Genomic DNA, 17,129 nt, shown 5'->3' on the forward strand with positions numbered 1-17,129 from the left:
TCAGGTGCCCACAGTGATATATTTTCACGGGGGGCCCAGAATTCACTTGTGACGCTCCTGGGTGTGACCACACGGCGTCATCGCTACGGTTGATTGGTGGTTTGCGGCTGCATCGGTCCGCATGGCAACCGCGAGCTGTATACCTACAAGGGGGCGAGAGAAACCTTTTTAGAGACGCTACCTGGGACTTTGACGTTCAGACACCCTTTTATTGTTCTCAGCTGCGTTGACACTTTGACATTTTGGAGCCTGCAGACGGATTGGAGCGGCTTTTAATGCGGCGCGTCGGTGGCGCAGACTGACAGGTGAGGAGTTGGCAAGATTTCACGGCTGCGTGTTTAGCTTGTCACACCGGTGTAGTGTTATGGCGCTGGGAATATGACATATTGTATGGGTAGCTTCTGTATTTCTTTCTGTCTGCCACTCGGGGTTGTGTAAGTGCGCGCGCGCGCGCTATGAAATGTCTCATGTAAACAGGGTGAGCCCTTAGCGCAGATAAAGTGCTGAGGTTGACAGGTTTGGGCCGCAGACCTGCTGCTGGCACATCCAGAACCAGAGCTGGACGGATGGAGGGAACAGGGCGGTGTCACCGGCTGGCTCTGTGCTCAGGGGAATCACTGCTCTCTCAGCCTCTTGCTGCACTTCGCCCTAAATAAACAGGCAGTGTGGATCATGCAAAATTGAACACCCCTACAGTATGTCTTGTTATGAAAGGCGATGTGATGCTGCTGGAGTTAACTGTTTACAGCCCGAGCCATGGTATAACTGTAGCTTACCATAACATTTTAAACTAAAGTTAAAAATGTTATCACTCTACATGAATCTTATTGTGTTTTATTTTCTTTAATCTTTTCCTTCCCTGCCTTTTAAATATAGACCACTAGAGACTTTTAAACGTAAACTGTTTAACTTTCTGATATAGGCTACATAACAGAAATACTTCAACTCTGACATGCAAAACGAGTTAAACATTTTAACAATCCCCCCCATGAAATCTTTGAAGCCCCCCAGGTTGGAAACCAATGCTGTTAGATATAGGTGAGTATATTTGGTCAGAGCACTAAACTATGTGGAACTCGGTGAGTAACTTTGGTGTGCACAGAGAGGACTTATCTTTAATGTGTACAAATTGAGATCAATCTGATAGATAGGATTTCAACCGGCTTAATGCCTTTCCTCTAATGCCAATTACGTGTACTAGTCTCTTTGACAGGATGTGACTTTTAATTGTGTGGAATGCAGACAAGTATTAAGATCTAGCAGGACACAAATAAAGAGACATCCTTTGTCTAAAACCAGTAGGGAATCATGTGTAACTTTTCCCAGTGCTTTGGAGAGAGACACTCCATGCTGACACCTTCTTTTCTTCTTCAACACATCAATTAAAAAAATGTGCTTTCGTGTGCAACCTCGATTGTGTTGATGAGGCAGGGTATACTTCCCTCTAAATTGTGGCTATGCCATATGTACATGTGACTCTTTTCTGGCGCTGTATTGTCAACAACGTCGTCTGTCTCCTCTTCTCTCCATCTGTATTTCAGCCAGAGCTGAAAGCTGCCACCACACATCTGTAACCATGACTGCAGAGGAGATGATCAACATCAAGGAGGCAGAGGTGATCAAGCTGATGCTGGACTTCCTAAACTCCAGGAAGCTGCACATCAGCATGCTGGCTTTAGAGAAGGAGAGCGGTGTCATCAACGGCCTCTACTCCGATGACATGCTCTTCCTCAGGTACGACTGTGCAGCACGACAGAGTATCACAAACTGCAGGATGAAACTTTCACATGCACAGAGATCTGTAGCACTTCCTGCTGTTGTTTTATAAGGATATGGGATTGTTTTGTAAGTCCCAAACAGGTGTATGTTTACAGTATTTAGTTTTCACATCTTACTTTTTTTTTTTCAACAGTTAGGATTTGATATCAGAAGGCGCTATCATGAGTCTCTAAATGTGTTCATTTGCTGCTTTGAACAGGCAACTTGTTCTTGACGGCCAGTGGGAGGAGGTGATGCAGTTTATTCAGCCTCTGGAAGGAATGGAGAAGTTTGACAAGAAAAGGTGAGAGAGACACGGTGCGGGATAATGTAACCTGATGAAATCTGAATCATTTAGAAGTCCCATTGCTTCTCCTGAAGTCTGTACTGGCCAAAGCTTTTATCTCAAGGACAGGTTGAAGGACTGGCTTTTTTAACGGATTCGTCCTTGAGCCATTGTGTTCTCCACATAATGCCTCAAGAACGAGGCCTCACTGAAATCAGCTTTTTCAGTAAGAGTTGCCAGACGCCTGCAGCTGGAAATGTTCTTTTTATTGAGTACAGCTGTACAGGTTGTTTGAGATTTAGATAAGAAATAATGATATTTCCCTCCCTATATTTGAGGTTGAGCTGGACTTCCCAGTAAAGCAGGAGACTGGTGGCCTTAGGCACTAAATTAGGTCAAGTCCCAGTTCTCCAGTGGCATGATCATGTCATATAACTGACATCCTCTCTTTCTTAGCAGCCACCAAACACACACCATAACTCAGGGAAACATCATATAAGAGCTGGACAATTCATGTTCTACAAAGCTTATTTCATGATATTGAAATTTGTGTTTTTCAGGTTCCGCTACATCATTCTGAAACAGAAGTTTCTGGAAGCTCTGTGTGTAAATAATGCCATGTCTGCTGCTGAAGACCCTAAGAATGTAAGTACAGATATGGAAATCAGCATGAGTCTCTGTAAATGACAGTATGTTTACTTGATAAGATGACAACAAGGGAGCACTAGCTGGGAAAGAAAACACGCTTCAATTGATGCTGGGGTTCTAGGTTAAATAAAACCTCCCTTGCATTTCAACAGCGAAACACTCTCTATGCTCACTTTATTTTCAGCTGGAGCTCAGCATGCAGGAGGCGGTGAAGTGCCTCAACAGTCTGGAGGAGTTCTGCCCGACCAAAGACGACTACAGCAAGCTGTGCCTCCTCCTCACCCTGCCGCGGCTCACCCACCACGCAGAGTTCAAAGACTGGAACCCGAGCACGGCACGTGTCCATTGCTTTGAGGAAGCCTGTACCATGGTGGCCGAGTTCATCCCTGCGGACAGGAAGCTGAGTGAGGCCGGCTTCAGGGCGAGTGGGAACCGCCTGTTACAGCTGCTCATCAAGGGGATCCTGTACGAGTGCTGTGTCGAGTTCTGTCAGGTACACTAAGGATTGAAAAGGTTACAAGGACATTTTAGGACACTTTTTACTTAGAGTGCCCTTTTTTGTGCATGTAGGAAACCCTGTCTGGTATTAGGTAATTGTTCCATCGGATATAATCTCAAGTGTGCATTAGATCAAAATTGAATCCAAGAGAGTTGAAAGGAGTTTTGTAATTAGAAAAATCTAGAAATAATTTAAAGAACTTGACACTTTCAGTAATAGTTGATGATCCAAACCCTTTTCTTTGTGTTTCCTAGAGTAAAGCAACAGGTGAGGAGATCACAGAGGGCGAGGTCTTGCTCGGTGTGGATTTGCTCTGTGGAAACGGCTGTGATGAACTGGACTTGTCGCTGCTGTCCTGGCTACAGAACCTCTCTCCGGGTGCCTTCTCCTGCGCCTTCGAGCAGCAGACTCTCAATATCCACGTGGACCGCCTGGTGAAGCCCAGCAAGGCCGGCCACGCCGACCTCCTCACTCCTTTAATCAACCGCCTGTCACCCTGCACTACCTCACCTTTCCACCATAGGCCCCATTCAGCAGACACCTACATGTCCAGATCCCTCAACCCAGCTTTGGACGGTCTGTCACACGGTCTTGCATCCCAGGAAAAGAGGGGCATGGAGGCAAACGTTAAGTCTGCCCTCAGTCGGAGCCTTGTTGAGAATAATGTTCATCAGGAGGATGATTCACCTGAAAGGTAAGGGTCAGAGGTTAATAACACCTGGATGCTAATGTTGTGAGTGCTTTGAGAGCCAGACAGGTGGTGTTCAACACTACAAATGTCTGCAACCATGCACAGTGAATGTCAAAGCATTTCACACCTTTGCTTTACAAAACTATGGCTTCGACTTTCAACATTTTGTTCTGTCTACTAGATGAACTCTGACAAATATCTAACTGTGATTTCTTCATAATGGTTTATCTTTCTCTAAAAAATCAGCAAAAAAACCCAACTTAAATTGTATTATCAATGATAAATTTACAGTTTAGAAGATGCTACTTCATAAATTAAGAACCTGAACCAAACCTCAGCTTATGCAGTATTTCGTAAAGGGGTCATATTGTGAAAAATCCACTTTGACAGTGTTTTTGAACATTTATTTGGATAACCTGAGTGTCTACTGACCCACAAAATATGAAATAAATCCATCCAGTCCTTTGTTTGTAGTCTGCATAAGTGTTACAACAACAAGAAAAGTGCTCCGTTTCAAATTTTCTCAGTTTGTGATGTCACAAGTGGGAGTCTGGTAAAAAAAAAAATCCCCTCCCCTGATAACTCCACCCATGGACTCCATCCCCAGCCTAGAACAAAACTTTTGCGCAGGTCCGCCATTTTTAGTCTTGCTACAGAGGATTGATGTCTACGGGGAAAACTCAGGGGACGCTCAATGCATTTAAAGAGACACACACACCAAAACGGAGCGTTCTGAAAGAGGTGGTTTATACAGGGTCACAAACCTCCTCTGGTGCTTGATTCATGTTATATTTTGACCAAAGCACAGCACAGATGTTTCATTTAGACCACAGGGGACTATTTGTGGAAAAGGGGTATTATATGTCCTCTTTAAATGTGTTTGTGTACAACCTATCAATGCATAAATGTATCATAAGTAGCATTCTGTAATCAAATCACATGAACAAATCTTGACAAATGAACTCTTACACTTACGTAAATAAAGAATATTGTATATATTTTGAATTTCCCTCGGGATCAATAAAGTATCTATCTATTTATATAATATAAAAAATATGCATCTGATAAAGAATAATCACATTATGCCCACCCCCACATCCGTTATGTGTTTGAGTTTCAATCCTTGAGAGATTTTTTCCATCAGCATGAAGTTGTGCAACCTGACGTATTAACCACAGCGGTAGATCTTGTTGTACACCACAATCTGTAGCTCCATTAATCCCATTAACACTGCTTTAACAGGCACATACTGCCTCATCTGTCATCGCCTACTGAGCTGCACAAAATCAACTGCAGCACAGTGTTGATTGATGCATTATAATCTCAAGCCTTTAACTAATGACCCCTCATTGACAATCACAGTACTACGCTGATGTAAATGTTCCTAATGCTCTGATATTTAAAGCTGAAGTGGGCTGAAGATCACTTTTAAATTCCTAAATCATCTTTTATGACGGTCTTCATTGCATATTTGGTCATAACTGCCGCTTTCTGGGTTCATATCTGTCTTAATTCTCTGAGTTTCTAAGTTGTAATTACGACTTCGGTTGACACTTTCGACTGGGAACTCGGAATTTCCGACTTCCGAGATCAACTGGAACACAGCATAAACCAACATGAAGAAACCTTGAAGATACTTTTTTCAGTTTTTCTTTATCCACATGTGCTCCTTCTGCACAGACGTGGCAGCACCAGCTATGGTATAAAGCAAATACAGCACAGGTTCTTTGTAGTATATGTGATTAAAACACTTTAAAAGTAATGCAATGCAAGATGTGTTTAAAAGTGAAAGGAATAATAACAGTCTCACCTCTGAGAAGTAGGCGGAAGCATCAAATGACAACACTGCTGTTAACAGAGCGCTTGTTGATAGGTATGCTCTGGCTCCACCTGCTGGATTTATTGTGTTACAATGTAGCAAATATTCAACAGTTCAGGTTTTAAGCAGCTGAACTTCATACTTTAGTTTGCTTATAAGAAATAACCAGGTACTTCATCATTTTAACTTATTGCTACATAAAGTAATCCTCAAATTTTATACCGCTCCCTTTAATTTTTTGCCACTCTTCATCTCAAATCAATTTGAATACAAATAATTGTTTGCATATTATTTTCTGTCCTTAGGAAGCAACGGCCAGGGCTGGATGGACCCAACACCCCACGCGCGCCTCTGACTCCAGGAAAAGATGGTGGACCACCCGGTGGCACAGAAACAAACGAGGTAATATGAAGTATGAGAAGTGTGTTGTGTATGCATGTTATGGTAATTAAGGATTGTTTATAGATCACGTATCAATGATAAGCACAACGCATGCCAGACACAGAGTTGTTGTGAGTGTCTCAGTCAAGATTGTGAAAGGTATAAAAAGGAAAAAAACAGCCGCAGTCGTCCGTCTGGTCACTTGAGTCAAAGTCAAAATACGATTTTCAGTCCGTCGCCGCTTCACAGTCATTATATCAGATTTAAGAGATTTAGAACCGATTCCCCATGAACCCCTGAGCCAGATCATTTCCACACCTCACCTGCCTCATAAATCCTCCCCCAATTCTCCACCTAACCCGTCTGAGGGGCGCCAGCACCCTCCTGCCCCCTGTCTCAGCGAGGAGGGCAGAGGTCAGGGACGCCGGCGGCAGATAATCTGGTTTGATGTGCGGTCACACCCAATATGGCCTGCTGCTTCCATCATCGCTCATATTTATGCACCCCAGGTCTCATCTGGGGGAGCAAAGTAGCTTGAGATTGGATTGAGTGTGTGTGTGTGTGTGTGTGTGTGTGTGTGTGTGTGTGTGTGTGTGTGTGTGTGTGCGTGTTAGTGTGTGTGTTATCTGTAGACCCACTGGATAGGATGAGGTCCTTGAAAACTTTTTTATGGGACAAATGATGGAGGACGAGGCCTTGGGAGTTGAAGAGTTGTCAGTGGTGGATCCTGGGAGAGAGTTTGTCTATTATAATATGATGTGTGTGTGTCCGTGTGGTGTGTGTGTGTGTGTGTGTCCGTGTGGTGTGTGTGTGTGTGTGTGTGTGTGTGTGTGTTAATTGGCAATGAGCCAAGCGCCAAGCATTGAAGAATATTCTGAAATGCAATAATACATTTCTGCCAAGTTACAGAGCCTGTTGAGGTCTAATAAATGCTGTCAGAACAAGGATCAATAGCTAAACTTTTGCTAAAACATATATATAAATATTTTTTTGTATGTGTATTTGTCCAGCGTCTTGACTCCACCGAGCATATCCAGGAATACTACAGACAGCGTCTCCGCGTGCAGCAGCATCTGGAGCAGAAACAGCAGCAGCGACAGCTTTATCAGCAGATGCTGCTGGAGGGAGGCGTGAAGCCGCAGGATGGAACACAAAACAACCTCACAGAGACTTTTCTCAGCAGGTGAGGATCCAAGGTCATAATAGAAAAAATATTACAATCAATGAATGTGATGAATGAAGAGCAACCTTACTAAATGTATTCGACGAAGAAGTAGGGAAAATTAGGCGGGACATTTTTAATTGTTTTTATTAAAACTCACATCAAATAAAAAAATTTTAAAAACAGCAATGCTGGAGACAGGGCAGACACTTGGATCTCTGAGAGAGTGTCCGGGTTTGGAAACTGCGGTGATGTCAAGGTCCTGGACCCCAGAGGGTATTATTGAAAAACCCTAAAGGGTTAGGGTTTACTACTACATTTACAGATATAAAAAAAAGAACAAAACATATTGTAGTGCTACCTCACTAAGACAAAAAGGTATTTGTTTTTGTCTAGGTCCATTCAGAAGTTAGAGGAGATGAATGTGGGCATTGACCACAGAGGAGACGATGTGATGTCACATCTGGGCCAGCAGAGGAATGGGCTCCCAGGGAACAGCAGCACCTCTAGCCCCAGATCCACCAACACCCGACACACCCCAGATACTGAGCCACTAAGGGATAAGCCAGGTGGGTGGGCCAGCAGCACCCCATCAAGGACTGGGAGTCATGGTTTGCCCTCTCTCAGTGAGTCACCAGTCCCTGCAAGTAAGAGGTAAGAGTCAAGTGTTTGGTCGTTTCAAGCAAAAACATCAGCTTTATGTATGGCTTTAATTGCCATACTATGCTAACTTTTGGTTGATGTGATGTATTCTTTCATCCTCCATAAAATCGAACTTGATTATTTTTTTTTTTATCTTTAGCAGCTATCAGATTCCCTCTGTCTCCACCTGCTGGATAAAAGGAACATAAACGTGAGCTGTGTGTGTGTTTATATTTGCAGTGCTGAGAGGATCAGTGGGTCCTGCCCGACACTCCAAGGTGACTCTGGCAGCTCTGAGACACGTAACTCAAAAGAGGTACAGCAAATAAATAGTTTTTGGGTTAAAAAGTCTTCACACAGAGATCATAGTTCAAAAGATTATTTTCTAATCTTCCACAGACAGCCAAGCCCAAAACACAGTTTGTTAAAGTGAGCCAGCTGGAGGACACGCAGGCAGTGCGAGCCGTGGCTTTCCATCCTGCTGGAACGCTCTACGCTGTCGGCTCCAACTCCAAAACCCTGAGAGTCTGCTCCTACCCAGAGACACTGACCCCAAGGTAGGAACTGGGTGGCAACTATTCATGAGAACTCACAACTTGTAACAATGAGTAATTCTTAAAATATCAAACATTGATGATGACTTCATAGAAAATACAGTTTCATGTATATAGATTTTTGCTTTAAATTGTAACAGACTGAAAAAGTATTCTAGACCAAAAATGAGGCGTTTTTTTTTCACTAAAAACATTTAAATCCAGGTTCGACATTGTCCACACAGTATAACTGGTATATTATTTTACAGTTCATGTTTCCTCTCTCTTCCTCATGTTGGTTCGTCCAGTGGAGCTTCTGGAGCTCTCAAGCAGCCAGTGGTGCGCTTCAGGAGGAACAAACACCACAAGGGTTCAATCTACTGTGTAGCCTGGAGCCACTGTGGACAACTGCTGGCTACTGGCTCCAATGATAAATATGTCAAAGTCCTGCCTTTCAATGCGGAGAGCTGCAATGCCACAGGTACGATTGATTTGCTTTAATGTTTTTATGAAAAGTATTTTCAGCAACTCCATGATTCATCACTTACACACCTAAAAAAAGGTAAAGTCCCTGCTGTTTTGGCCAAAATGATTCTGTCCAACTGTTGGTTCTAAGAAGAATAAAGAGAGGAGGGAATGCATCTTTCTCCTGATATTGAGGTAACTAAAGTATACTTCTTGCTTTAGGTCCAGACCTGGAGTTCAGCATGCATGATGGTACCATCAGGGACCTGGCCTTCATGGAAGGCCCTGAGAGTGGAGGATCCATCTTGATCAGTGCTGGGGCCGGAGACTGTAACATCTACACAACCGACTGTCAGAGAGGACAGGGCCTCCACGCCCTTAGCGGACACACCGGTATGTTAGCAAAGGCATTTTTCCCTGCAACTATTACAGAAGGGTAACCAAATCAGTTTGCAGACATAGCAAAACACCTATTACCTTCAAACTATTTAATGTAAAACTCAAATGTGTTATATGACCAATAAGCTCTAACTTATAGGACGATGATATAGCCATACTTTCATAAACAGGGTTGGGAAACACAAAAACTTAGAACATCAAGGTAAAGATAAAGCATTTTATGACTTCACTCTTTTTTTTTTTTTCAAAAGGTCATATTCTTACTCTTTACACCTGGGGAGGATGGATGATCGCATCTGGCTCCCAGGACAAGACTGTGCGGTTCTGGGACCTGCGGGTGCCCAGCTGTGTGCGGGTGGTGGGCACAACTCTGCACGGCTCAGGTGAGTCACGTCCCAACTCTCATTAGAGTGACTCTTAGTAAACTGCAAATTACTATTTGCTCTCTATCATATTTTAGTGCAATATCACAGTTTTACATTATGCACTCCTGAATATTCCGAGAGAATTTCAGGAGGACTGACCCTGAAATCCTTCAGATCTGGTCGTTCACACTTGCACCTCAAAGTGGGAGACTATCTCTGTCGGATGGAGCGGGGTGGGGGGGGTCTCCTGAGGCAAGACATGTTGAGATTACACGCTTGGATGAAGCAACAGAGTCTGGGATACAACGCTATACTGGGAATATTTGCCTGAATAGCAATGCTATGTGTAGTTTGACAGAATCACAATATCAACAACAGAACAGAGAAAAAATACTGTCAAACAGAAAACATAATGCAGCAGTTCAATTATGTGCATGCAGATGCTACACTTGCGTGCATACAGTCTGTGATTGTTCACCGATAGCAGAGTTGAGTTGAATTACTGTCCAGGGAAGACAAGCAGTTATCAAGAAGTTGTATGCTGCAGCCATTTTCAGCAAACATTTCACTTGTCTGTCTTACACAGGAAGTGCAGTTGCTTCTGTGGCGGTGGATCCCAGCGGCCGCCTGCTGGCCACAGGTCAGGAGGACAGTACCTGCATGTTGTACGACATCAGAGGAGGCCGCATAGTGCAGACATACCGACCACACGGCAGCGACGTCCGCTCAGTGCGCTTCTCACCTGGAGCCCATAATCTCCTCACTGGCTCCTATGACAACAAAATCATCATCAGTGACCTACAAGGTAGCAACTAAACAAACAACATCCAGAAATGTGCAGTATGTGTGATTTGTAGACGTACTCTGCACAAAGATGCTTGCACATGAATCATTTGAATTACATTTTTATCATTTCATTCATATTTCATTTGAAATGTTAAACTGACTTCATGACCGTCTTGATACATGTTTCAAATTACTAATAAAAATGCATTTTGCAATTTAGAAAGTCTCAAAAAGTTAAATGTATATACTCAAATACTTGTTCATTTTGCAACCTTATTACTGTCAGTGTTTGAGCCCACTGTGTGACATGTTTTTTTCTTTTCTGTAACCCCAGGTGACCTCACAAAGCCCCTCCCTCAGACGCTGGCAGGCGAGCACTGGGACAAGGTGATCCAGTGCAGATGGCACCCTCATGACCGGACCTTCCTCTCGTCGTCTGCAGACCGAACTGTGGTCCTCTGGGCGCCCGGCCCCTGAGATATATATTCACTGGACAAACATGCTAGCTGCAGCAGCAGGAGGCACAAGAACACAGTGTGATGTAATCACATACTGCTGTGTGTGTGTTTGTTTGTGTGTGTATGTATGAGTGTTTGTGTGTTAACATTTGACTACATAGTTAGCTGTTAGCTGCTCACAGTTAACTGTGTGTGTGCTTTCTTTGCACATGTGTGTGAAATGCACTTTTTTGAGGGGGAATTCACAGTCACTAAGTTGTTTTGTGTGTGTTTGTTGTTGTGTGTTTGTTTCCATTCTGTTGTGTATGTCTTTGTGCGTCCAAGCAAAGGCAGCATTCTGAAAATATGTTTCTTTGCACATGCCATAACAATGAGGAAACATGCGTGTTTAATATGAATCTTTTCATTCACGATTCATGTGATAGTCAGTACCCTTTTTAGGGTATGTGTTTGTGCGTGCATGTGTGTGTTTATGTGTTCACTTCAAACCTTTCTGCTCTGGCTTTGGTAAGCAGAGCACAGATAACACAGATGTAGTTAGAACATAGTGATGACTGATAATGCCTGTTTTGATAGGCATGAGCAAGTTCACACAAAGCACATCTTCAAGTAAGTTCATTTACATTTTCTTCACAATGCAAGACTACATTCAAGTCATCTTTTTTAGAACTTCAAAACACACGTGGATCACTACTGAAGTAACGATGGTGAAACAAAGCGAGCTGCTATTTCCATTCGAGAAGTGAGCTGGACTCTTTAGCCACATTTTAGTTATGCATATCATAATGTGCCTTTTGTAACATTTGTAGATATTTTTGGACTTTTGCATTTACTGAGAGATGTATTGTTTTATTTTCAACTTTATTTTGATATGTTCTCATCAACATTTTGTAACATCACTTATGAAGACAATGGTCATTTGAGTGCACTCATATTAACTTTGTATGTTGTTTTCCCTATGTCTGTCACTTTTAAAACTCAAATGTTGAAAAAAAGGTTGCATCTCAACGGTTGGAATTCCAGTATTATTTTTATACATGACTCAAAACATATTTCCATGCTGTGTTCCAGACAAACTAAGTATATTAACTGTAAAATGAGAAACAGTGCTGGAGCTTACGTTTTAGAAACTGCTTTTTGTAGCTCCTTCATTAATAAGCACATCTGTTCTGTAAATTCAATGTGATCATGTTGTGCAGTTGAAAAGTTGCATTGGGTGGCAAGAACTATAGCATTGATTGCAGTGCATAAAGTTGGAGCTGATAAGGAATTACATTTTTGCCCCCCCGTTTTCAGAGTTTAGATGGTGAGTAGGGATGCATGGTCTCAGGAACATTTTAGGATGTATAGAAAGCTTGGAAAAAGCAATGAAGCTTGGATTAATCAAAGAAATAACAGGAAAAAGTCCAGACAAGAATAAGGCACTTTAGGATAAAGGCTTATTGTGTAAAATGACACATCTTTGTCTTGAAATGATTTTATTCCTCACTGTTACTGTGCACCTATGCAGAAACCTGATGGTTGTGAGTAAGAAAAGGGGATCGGGAGAGACCCAATGTCATTGGTTGTTGTGTTAATCCTCAAATGTACATGATTTGCTGCTCACGATGCCATTGAAACTGTCATTAGAACGTGGTGTGGTTTTGAAATGTGCAGACAAATATGTAACAATGGACCTGGAAAGAGGTTAATGGGGTTCAAACTGTGAACAAAGTTATCGGACTTTACCACATATTGTTCTTGCTTTTGATTGAATGGAGAATTTTTTGAAGTTACAAGTTGGAAAGTGTAATGAACTGACTGAATAAAGATACAAAGTGCCATCACACTGTTCTCTAATGTGTTGAGTCATTTTGTGTTGGACTGCAACAAAGAAAGAAGAATGAGATTTTCCAGCATGTGTGTAAAGAAGAAAATGAAGCCATCTAGGGAGGAGTTATTAGACTCTCATGGTTAGAAAATAAAAAATAGGGAAAAGTGCAACAGGTTGGTGAGACAGCGGGATAAAGGGATGGAGGTTACTGCAGAGAAGAGCAAGAGGGGATTTAACATCACTCACATGCTGCACTCGATCATTCCCTCTTTTGTGAGCAGGACAATACAAGCCAGGGGTACAGAGCTTAAAAAGGATAGACACACTGTTACAGCCAGCAACCCTGCAGAGACACCAGCCAACACAGAGGTATCAGAAAAAAACAACTTATTTTACTTAACTTATTATACAGGACCTGTTATTACTGTACTTACCAGGAAGATGCTTTTCCCTCAATGGCTTCAAAGGCAAAACAAAAACTGAGAAGCTGCTGTTGGAGAACCACACGGAAAGAAGAGATGACGTCTGGGGACCTTTGTCAAAGGAAACTATCTTTACCGCTCACTATTTGGCATGAAAAATGTTGTGAGATGTTTTTCATGCAGACGTAGAGGTCGGAGTTGGATGTGATTTTGTAATTTGGTGTTTTTTTGAAGGCTGATAAGTGAGTGCAGGTGTTGAAAGTAATGTATGATAGCATTGGTTTGCTGGCTGTGTGACAGAGAGAAACACTGCTGACAGTTCAGTTGCTCAGGACTGACAGATTTGTTTGTCATGCATGGAGAGGAATTAGTGGGGAACAATAACTAAACTGCTTGATAGGCAGGCTTATTGTCAAACAGCGGTTCTGTTCAAGTGCTTTGCTGGGCAATGACCAATTTTTGACCACATGGCTGTAGAATGAGTCCCTTTTAATGTATTTATGTGTGCTTATATGTTCATTTTAGAGCTCTCTTTCTCCTGATAATATCCCAGTATATGACAAATACTCTTGCTATTGCTTTTAATCTGTTTAAAATGTGTAAGACCTGATTCTTTTTGGGAGTTGAGTATTGGTAGTTTTTAACTTGTGGTCATCTAGCAACTTAAGCTAGCTCAGATACTAAAAGGATGGCAGTCGTTGGCCAGCAGGTCATTGGAGCAATCATGGGCTACGGATGAATTTGTAACATTTCATTGGAAAAAATGAAGTTTGTGATGCGGAGCTTCAATTACACTTTGCTATCTTCAGTGTACGTGGAAAACGAATATATTTACTGAATATAGGCAGGGCTGTCAATCAGTCAAAGAATGCCAAAGATAGTCACTGCTGTGCTGGATGTGGTGCTGTTATACTGAATGTCTGGTGTCAGATTAGCAGGTTTGCAAACAGCATATAGTAGTAAATTGTAACTAGCAAAAACAGAAAATAATTTTTAATCAGTAATTTTGCTCCACCAATTCAACTAGTTATGCAACTTTGGAACAGGACTATTGCCAAAAGCGCATAAAAAATGTGCACTTTGGCAGCTTTGTGTATGTCTACATGATACCACAAACTTTGTGCTACATACATTCATCTGTACGTTTCCTTTAGTCATGCAACTAGTAGAATAAGATGTATAAATAATGTACCAGTTTGATTATTCCAGACAAGATCGTTTGTTGTAAAGTTCATAAGTGGTATTCAGAACACCTGAAGCAGAGTGACACACAGTTAACGGTCCCTGTGCTGTTGTACTCTGTATCTGCATTTATGGAATGTATCTTGAGCGATCAGATAGTTTATACAGGAGGCATTCTTGTATTACGGAGGATTCTGTCTAAAGCACCTGATGCAGAGTGATCAAATTTGTCCAAATTGTGATTTTATCTTTTTCCCTACATTGCTCTTTCTTTTCTTGACAGTTGCTGAATGTTTAGAAGAAAAGTTCTTTCCACGTCTTCTCCACGATGCTGTATACTCTGGCAGGAGGAGGCACACTGTGCGGTGTGGCAGCCCTAGTGCTTCTTATCGTCTCCACAGCGACAGACTTCTGGATGCAGTATCGATACTCTGGTAGCTCAGCCAATCAGGGGCTTTGGAGGTTCTGCATCAACCACAAATGCCACACCCACACCATAACCGTAGGTGAGTGCTTCAATGGTGGCATTTGGATAAGACAAAGGATCCTGACAAAGAAATGTTGGACTCATGATCAACTTAAATTTTGTGCTGATGTTTTCAACATTGAAAATAGTCAGCCTTTGAATTTTCTGAGGACATTTCTGAGAATATTTTTCAGCAAAGATGCAAATCTGCAAACCAGTCAGTCCAGAAAAACAGCCGAAACTTTGCAAACCAAAGCACATAGATTGGTGATAGATACAATTAACCAGTTGGCATGAACCTGGCTTTAATAAAGATATGGGATCCATCAATTTCATTCACCATGATGGTTAGATCCCTACCGGAAATTCTCACAGTAGTGTGTGAAAACAACAAAACAAAAAGGGTTGGTAACATATTGACATTTAATATAATGGCCAAAAGAAGAGAAATATTTCTATATTATCAAATCCAGTCCTAATAATAAGTATCTGTTGATGCATTGGTTCACAACCTGGGGTTCGGGACCCCCTAGGTGGTTGCCAAAGATCCTAGGGGGGTTGCCAAAGGCTTTGTCTTCTCTGAGGTTGTCAAAACAGCTTTTTTTCCCCAGGTAGAAATAGAGGAGGCTCCAAGGGAAAAACGGTTGGGAACCACTGTGTTAATCTGTATGTGGTCCTGTTCTTTTTATGTCCAGCCTTCTGGGATGCCACTCGAGCCTTTATGTTGCTGGCTGTTCTGAGCTGCTTCGCCGGCGTGGTGCTCGGCCTGAGCGCCTTCACAAACGGCACCAAGAACAGGAGGGTCCGTACAGGTGGCATCGCCCTCGTCCTGTCAGGTAAGATCACAGTGACAGTCCTGTACAAATGTCTGTCGGCTGGTTAGATTAAACAAGTTTATGTGATTATCATCCAAATGATACGTTTTGAGTCTAAAAATGTGTTGGACTGTGAATGGCTGTTCCCAGGTCAGTTAGGAGTTAAGGTCAAACATGTGATCGAAAACAGGTCAAATGCTTTAATAGAGAACGTTTGTTAAGCACAATATCATTAATTTTAAATTATTTTTGACAAATTAAATAACTTATATTTCTGTTGAAATGTGGTTTAGTTTGGAAACACAGAAGAAATGCAGAAACAGTTTGTGTTTATTTCTATCAGGCATGTAGTCTGCATTTTCTTAAGGTTTTACATATTTTAACATTTCTATATCCCTTTGATTCTCAGGTTTTCTGGCTCTGCTGGCTTTGGCCATTTACACCGGAGTGACTGTCACTTTCTTTGGCAAACGCTTTTTGGACTGGCGCTTCTCCTGGTCTTACATCATCGGCTGGGTTGCAATCATTTTGGCGTTTGCAGCAGGTATTTTTAAAGCATTTCATTACTCATATAAGAACTGTTTATTTGCAGATTAACTGCAGGAGCCTAGTTTGAGAAGTTTTAAAAAGTTTCCCAAAGGATGGTGCCTATGTCTCTATTTGAAACTATTGAACTATAAAACTTTTTCTTAATTTTTTTTTTAGGTTATTCTTACCTTGTTTTCTAGTAATTAAAGAAGCTACTATGTTACAGATCAACGATTCTCAGCTTTCATTTTTATAAAAGTGTCTTTTGGCTCCTTTGAACTAAAGGACATTTTTATGTTTTGATATGGATGGATATGACATTCAAGAAAACAAACATCAATATTTTTTAGTTAGAGATCAATGTGATAGGTGACGGTCTGTTTTTTTTAATTTTTATTTCAGGTGTGTTCCAGCTCTGTGCATACCAGAGGACCACAGCAGAACCTGCTCCTTCCAACAATCCAGACAGTTAAACAAGAAGATCGCACCGATTCGCTCAAACACCGCTTCAAAATGTCACTGCTGCATTTAAGTCCTTAGACTGGAATAAATAGAAATCACTGGCTTCTGTGTGTAGTTACTGACATGTTTTTCTTTCTTCAGACAAGTTAGAAATAATGGAATCCTTCAATTCAAATCAAATAATCTGACAGCATAGATGATCTAATATTCACATATTCTCTGATGGACCCAAGAACTCTAGATCATGTAACTCAGAGATCCCTTTATGGTTTATTTAATGTTTGATGAACAAGGTTATCATAAAACTTGCTTTAATTTTACAACAACAAAAAAAACATTTAAATGTTAATTGATATTTCTGAAACATCCCATGTGTCTTCTTGTAGAAAGTCTTGGGTGATGTGTGCCTGCGGTTAGAGGTCATTGGACAGAATTTAAATCTTCTATTGCAAAGTTTGTGTGTAGGATTCTCCACTAGATGGCGGTCTCACACCACATACAGGAGGAACAAACCCGGAGGCACTGCAGGAGAATGAAGCCTGCTTCAAA

The 17,129-nt window shown here is 41.7% G+C and overlaps 2 protein-coding genes and 1 long non-coding RNA gene across 3 annotated transcripts; all 3 read left to right on the plus strand.

Moving 5' to 3' along the window:
• Positions 1 to 1,081: 1,081 nt before the first annotated feature.
• LOC132966138 (WD repeat-containing protein 47-like) lies at positions 1,082 to 11,082 on the plus strand. The gene is made up of 15 exons (XM_061033824.1): positions 1,082 to 1,734; positions 1,979 to 2,062; positions 2,605 to 2,689; positions 2,877 to 3,185; positions 3,446 to 3,885; positions 6,007 to 6,103; positions 7,093 to 7,265; positions 7,641 to 7,898; positions 8,127 to 8,202; positions 8,286 to 8,443; positions 8,728 to 8,900; positions 9,107 to 9,277; positions 9,535 to 9,666; positions 10,235 to 10,453; positions 10,769 to 11,082. The coding sequence occupies exons 1-15, from the start codon at positions 1,577 to 1,579 to the stop codon at positions 10,909 to 10,911; spliced, it is 2,676 nt and encodes an 891-aa protein (XP_060889807.1). The 5' UTR covers positions 1,082 to 1,576; the 3' UTR covers positions 10,912 to 11,082.
• A 26-nt stretch (positions 11,083 to 11,108) lies between these two features.
• Positions 11,109 to 12,725, plus strand: LOC132966154 (uncharacterized). Its single transcript, XR_009670178.1, has 2 exons — positions 11,109 to 11,876; positions 11,916 to 12,725. It is a non-coding gene; the product is annotated as an uncharacterized LOC132966154 (long non-coding RNA).
• Positions 12,726 to 12,888: 163 nt separating this feature from the next.
• lim2.2 (lens intrinsic membrane protein 2.2) lies at positions 12,889 to 16,658 on the plus strand. Its single transcript, XM_061033833.1, is given in 5 exon segments — positions 12,889 to 13,074; positions 14,593 to 14,815; positions 15,471 to 15,611; positions 16,000 to 16,134; positions 16,521 to 16,658. Coding segments are annotated over 5 exon segments (741 nt in total). The 5' UTR covers positions 12,889 to 12,903; the 3' UTR covers positions 16,592 to 16,658.
• Positions 16,659 to 17,129: the final 471 nt, after the last annotated feature.

Source organism: Labrus mixtus, chromosome 3 (assembly GCF_963584025.1).
Source record: "Labrus mixtus chromosome 3, fLabMix1.1, whole genome shotgun sequence".
Lineage (NCBI taxonomy): Eukaryota > Metazoa > Chordata > Actinopteri > Labriformes > Labridae > Labrus > Labrus mixtus.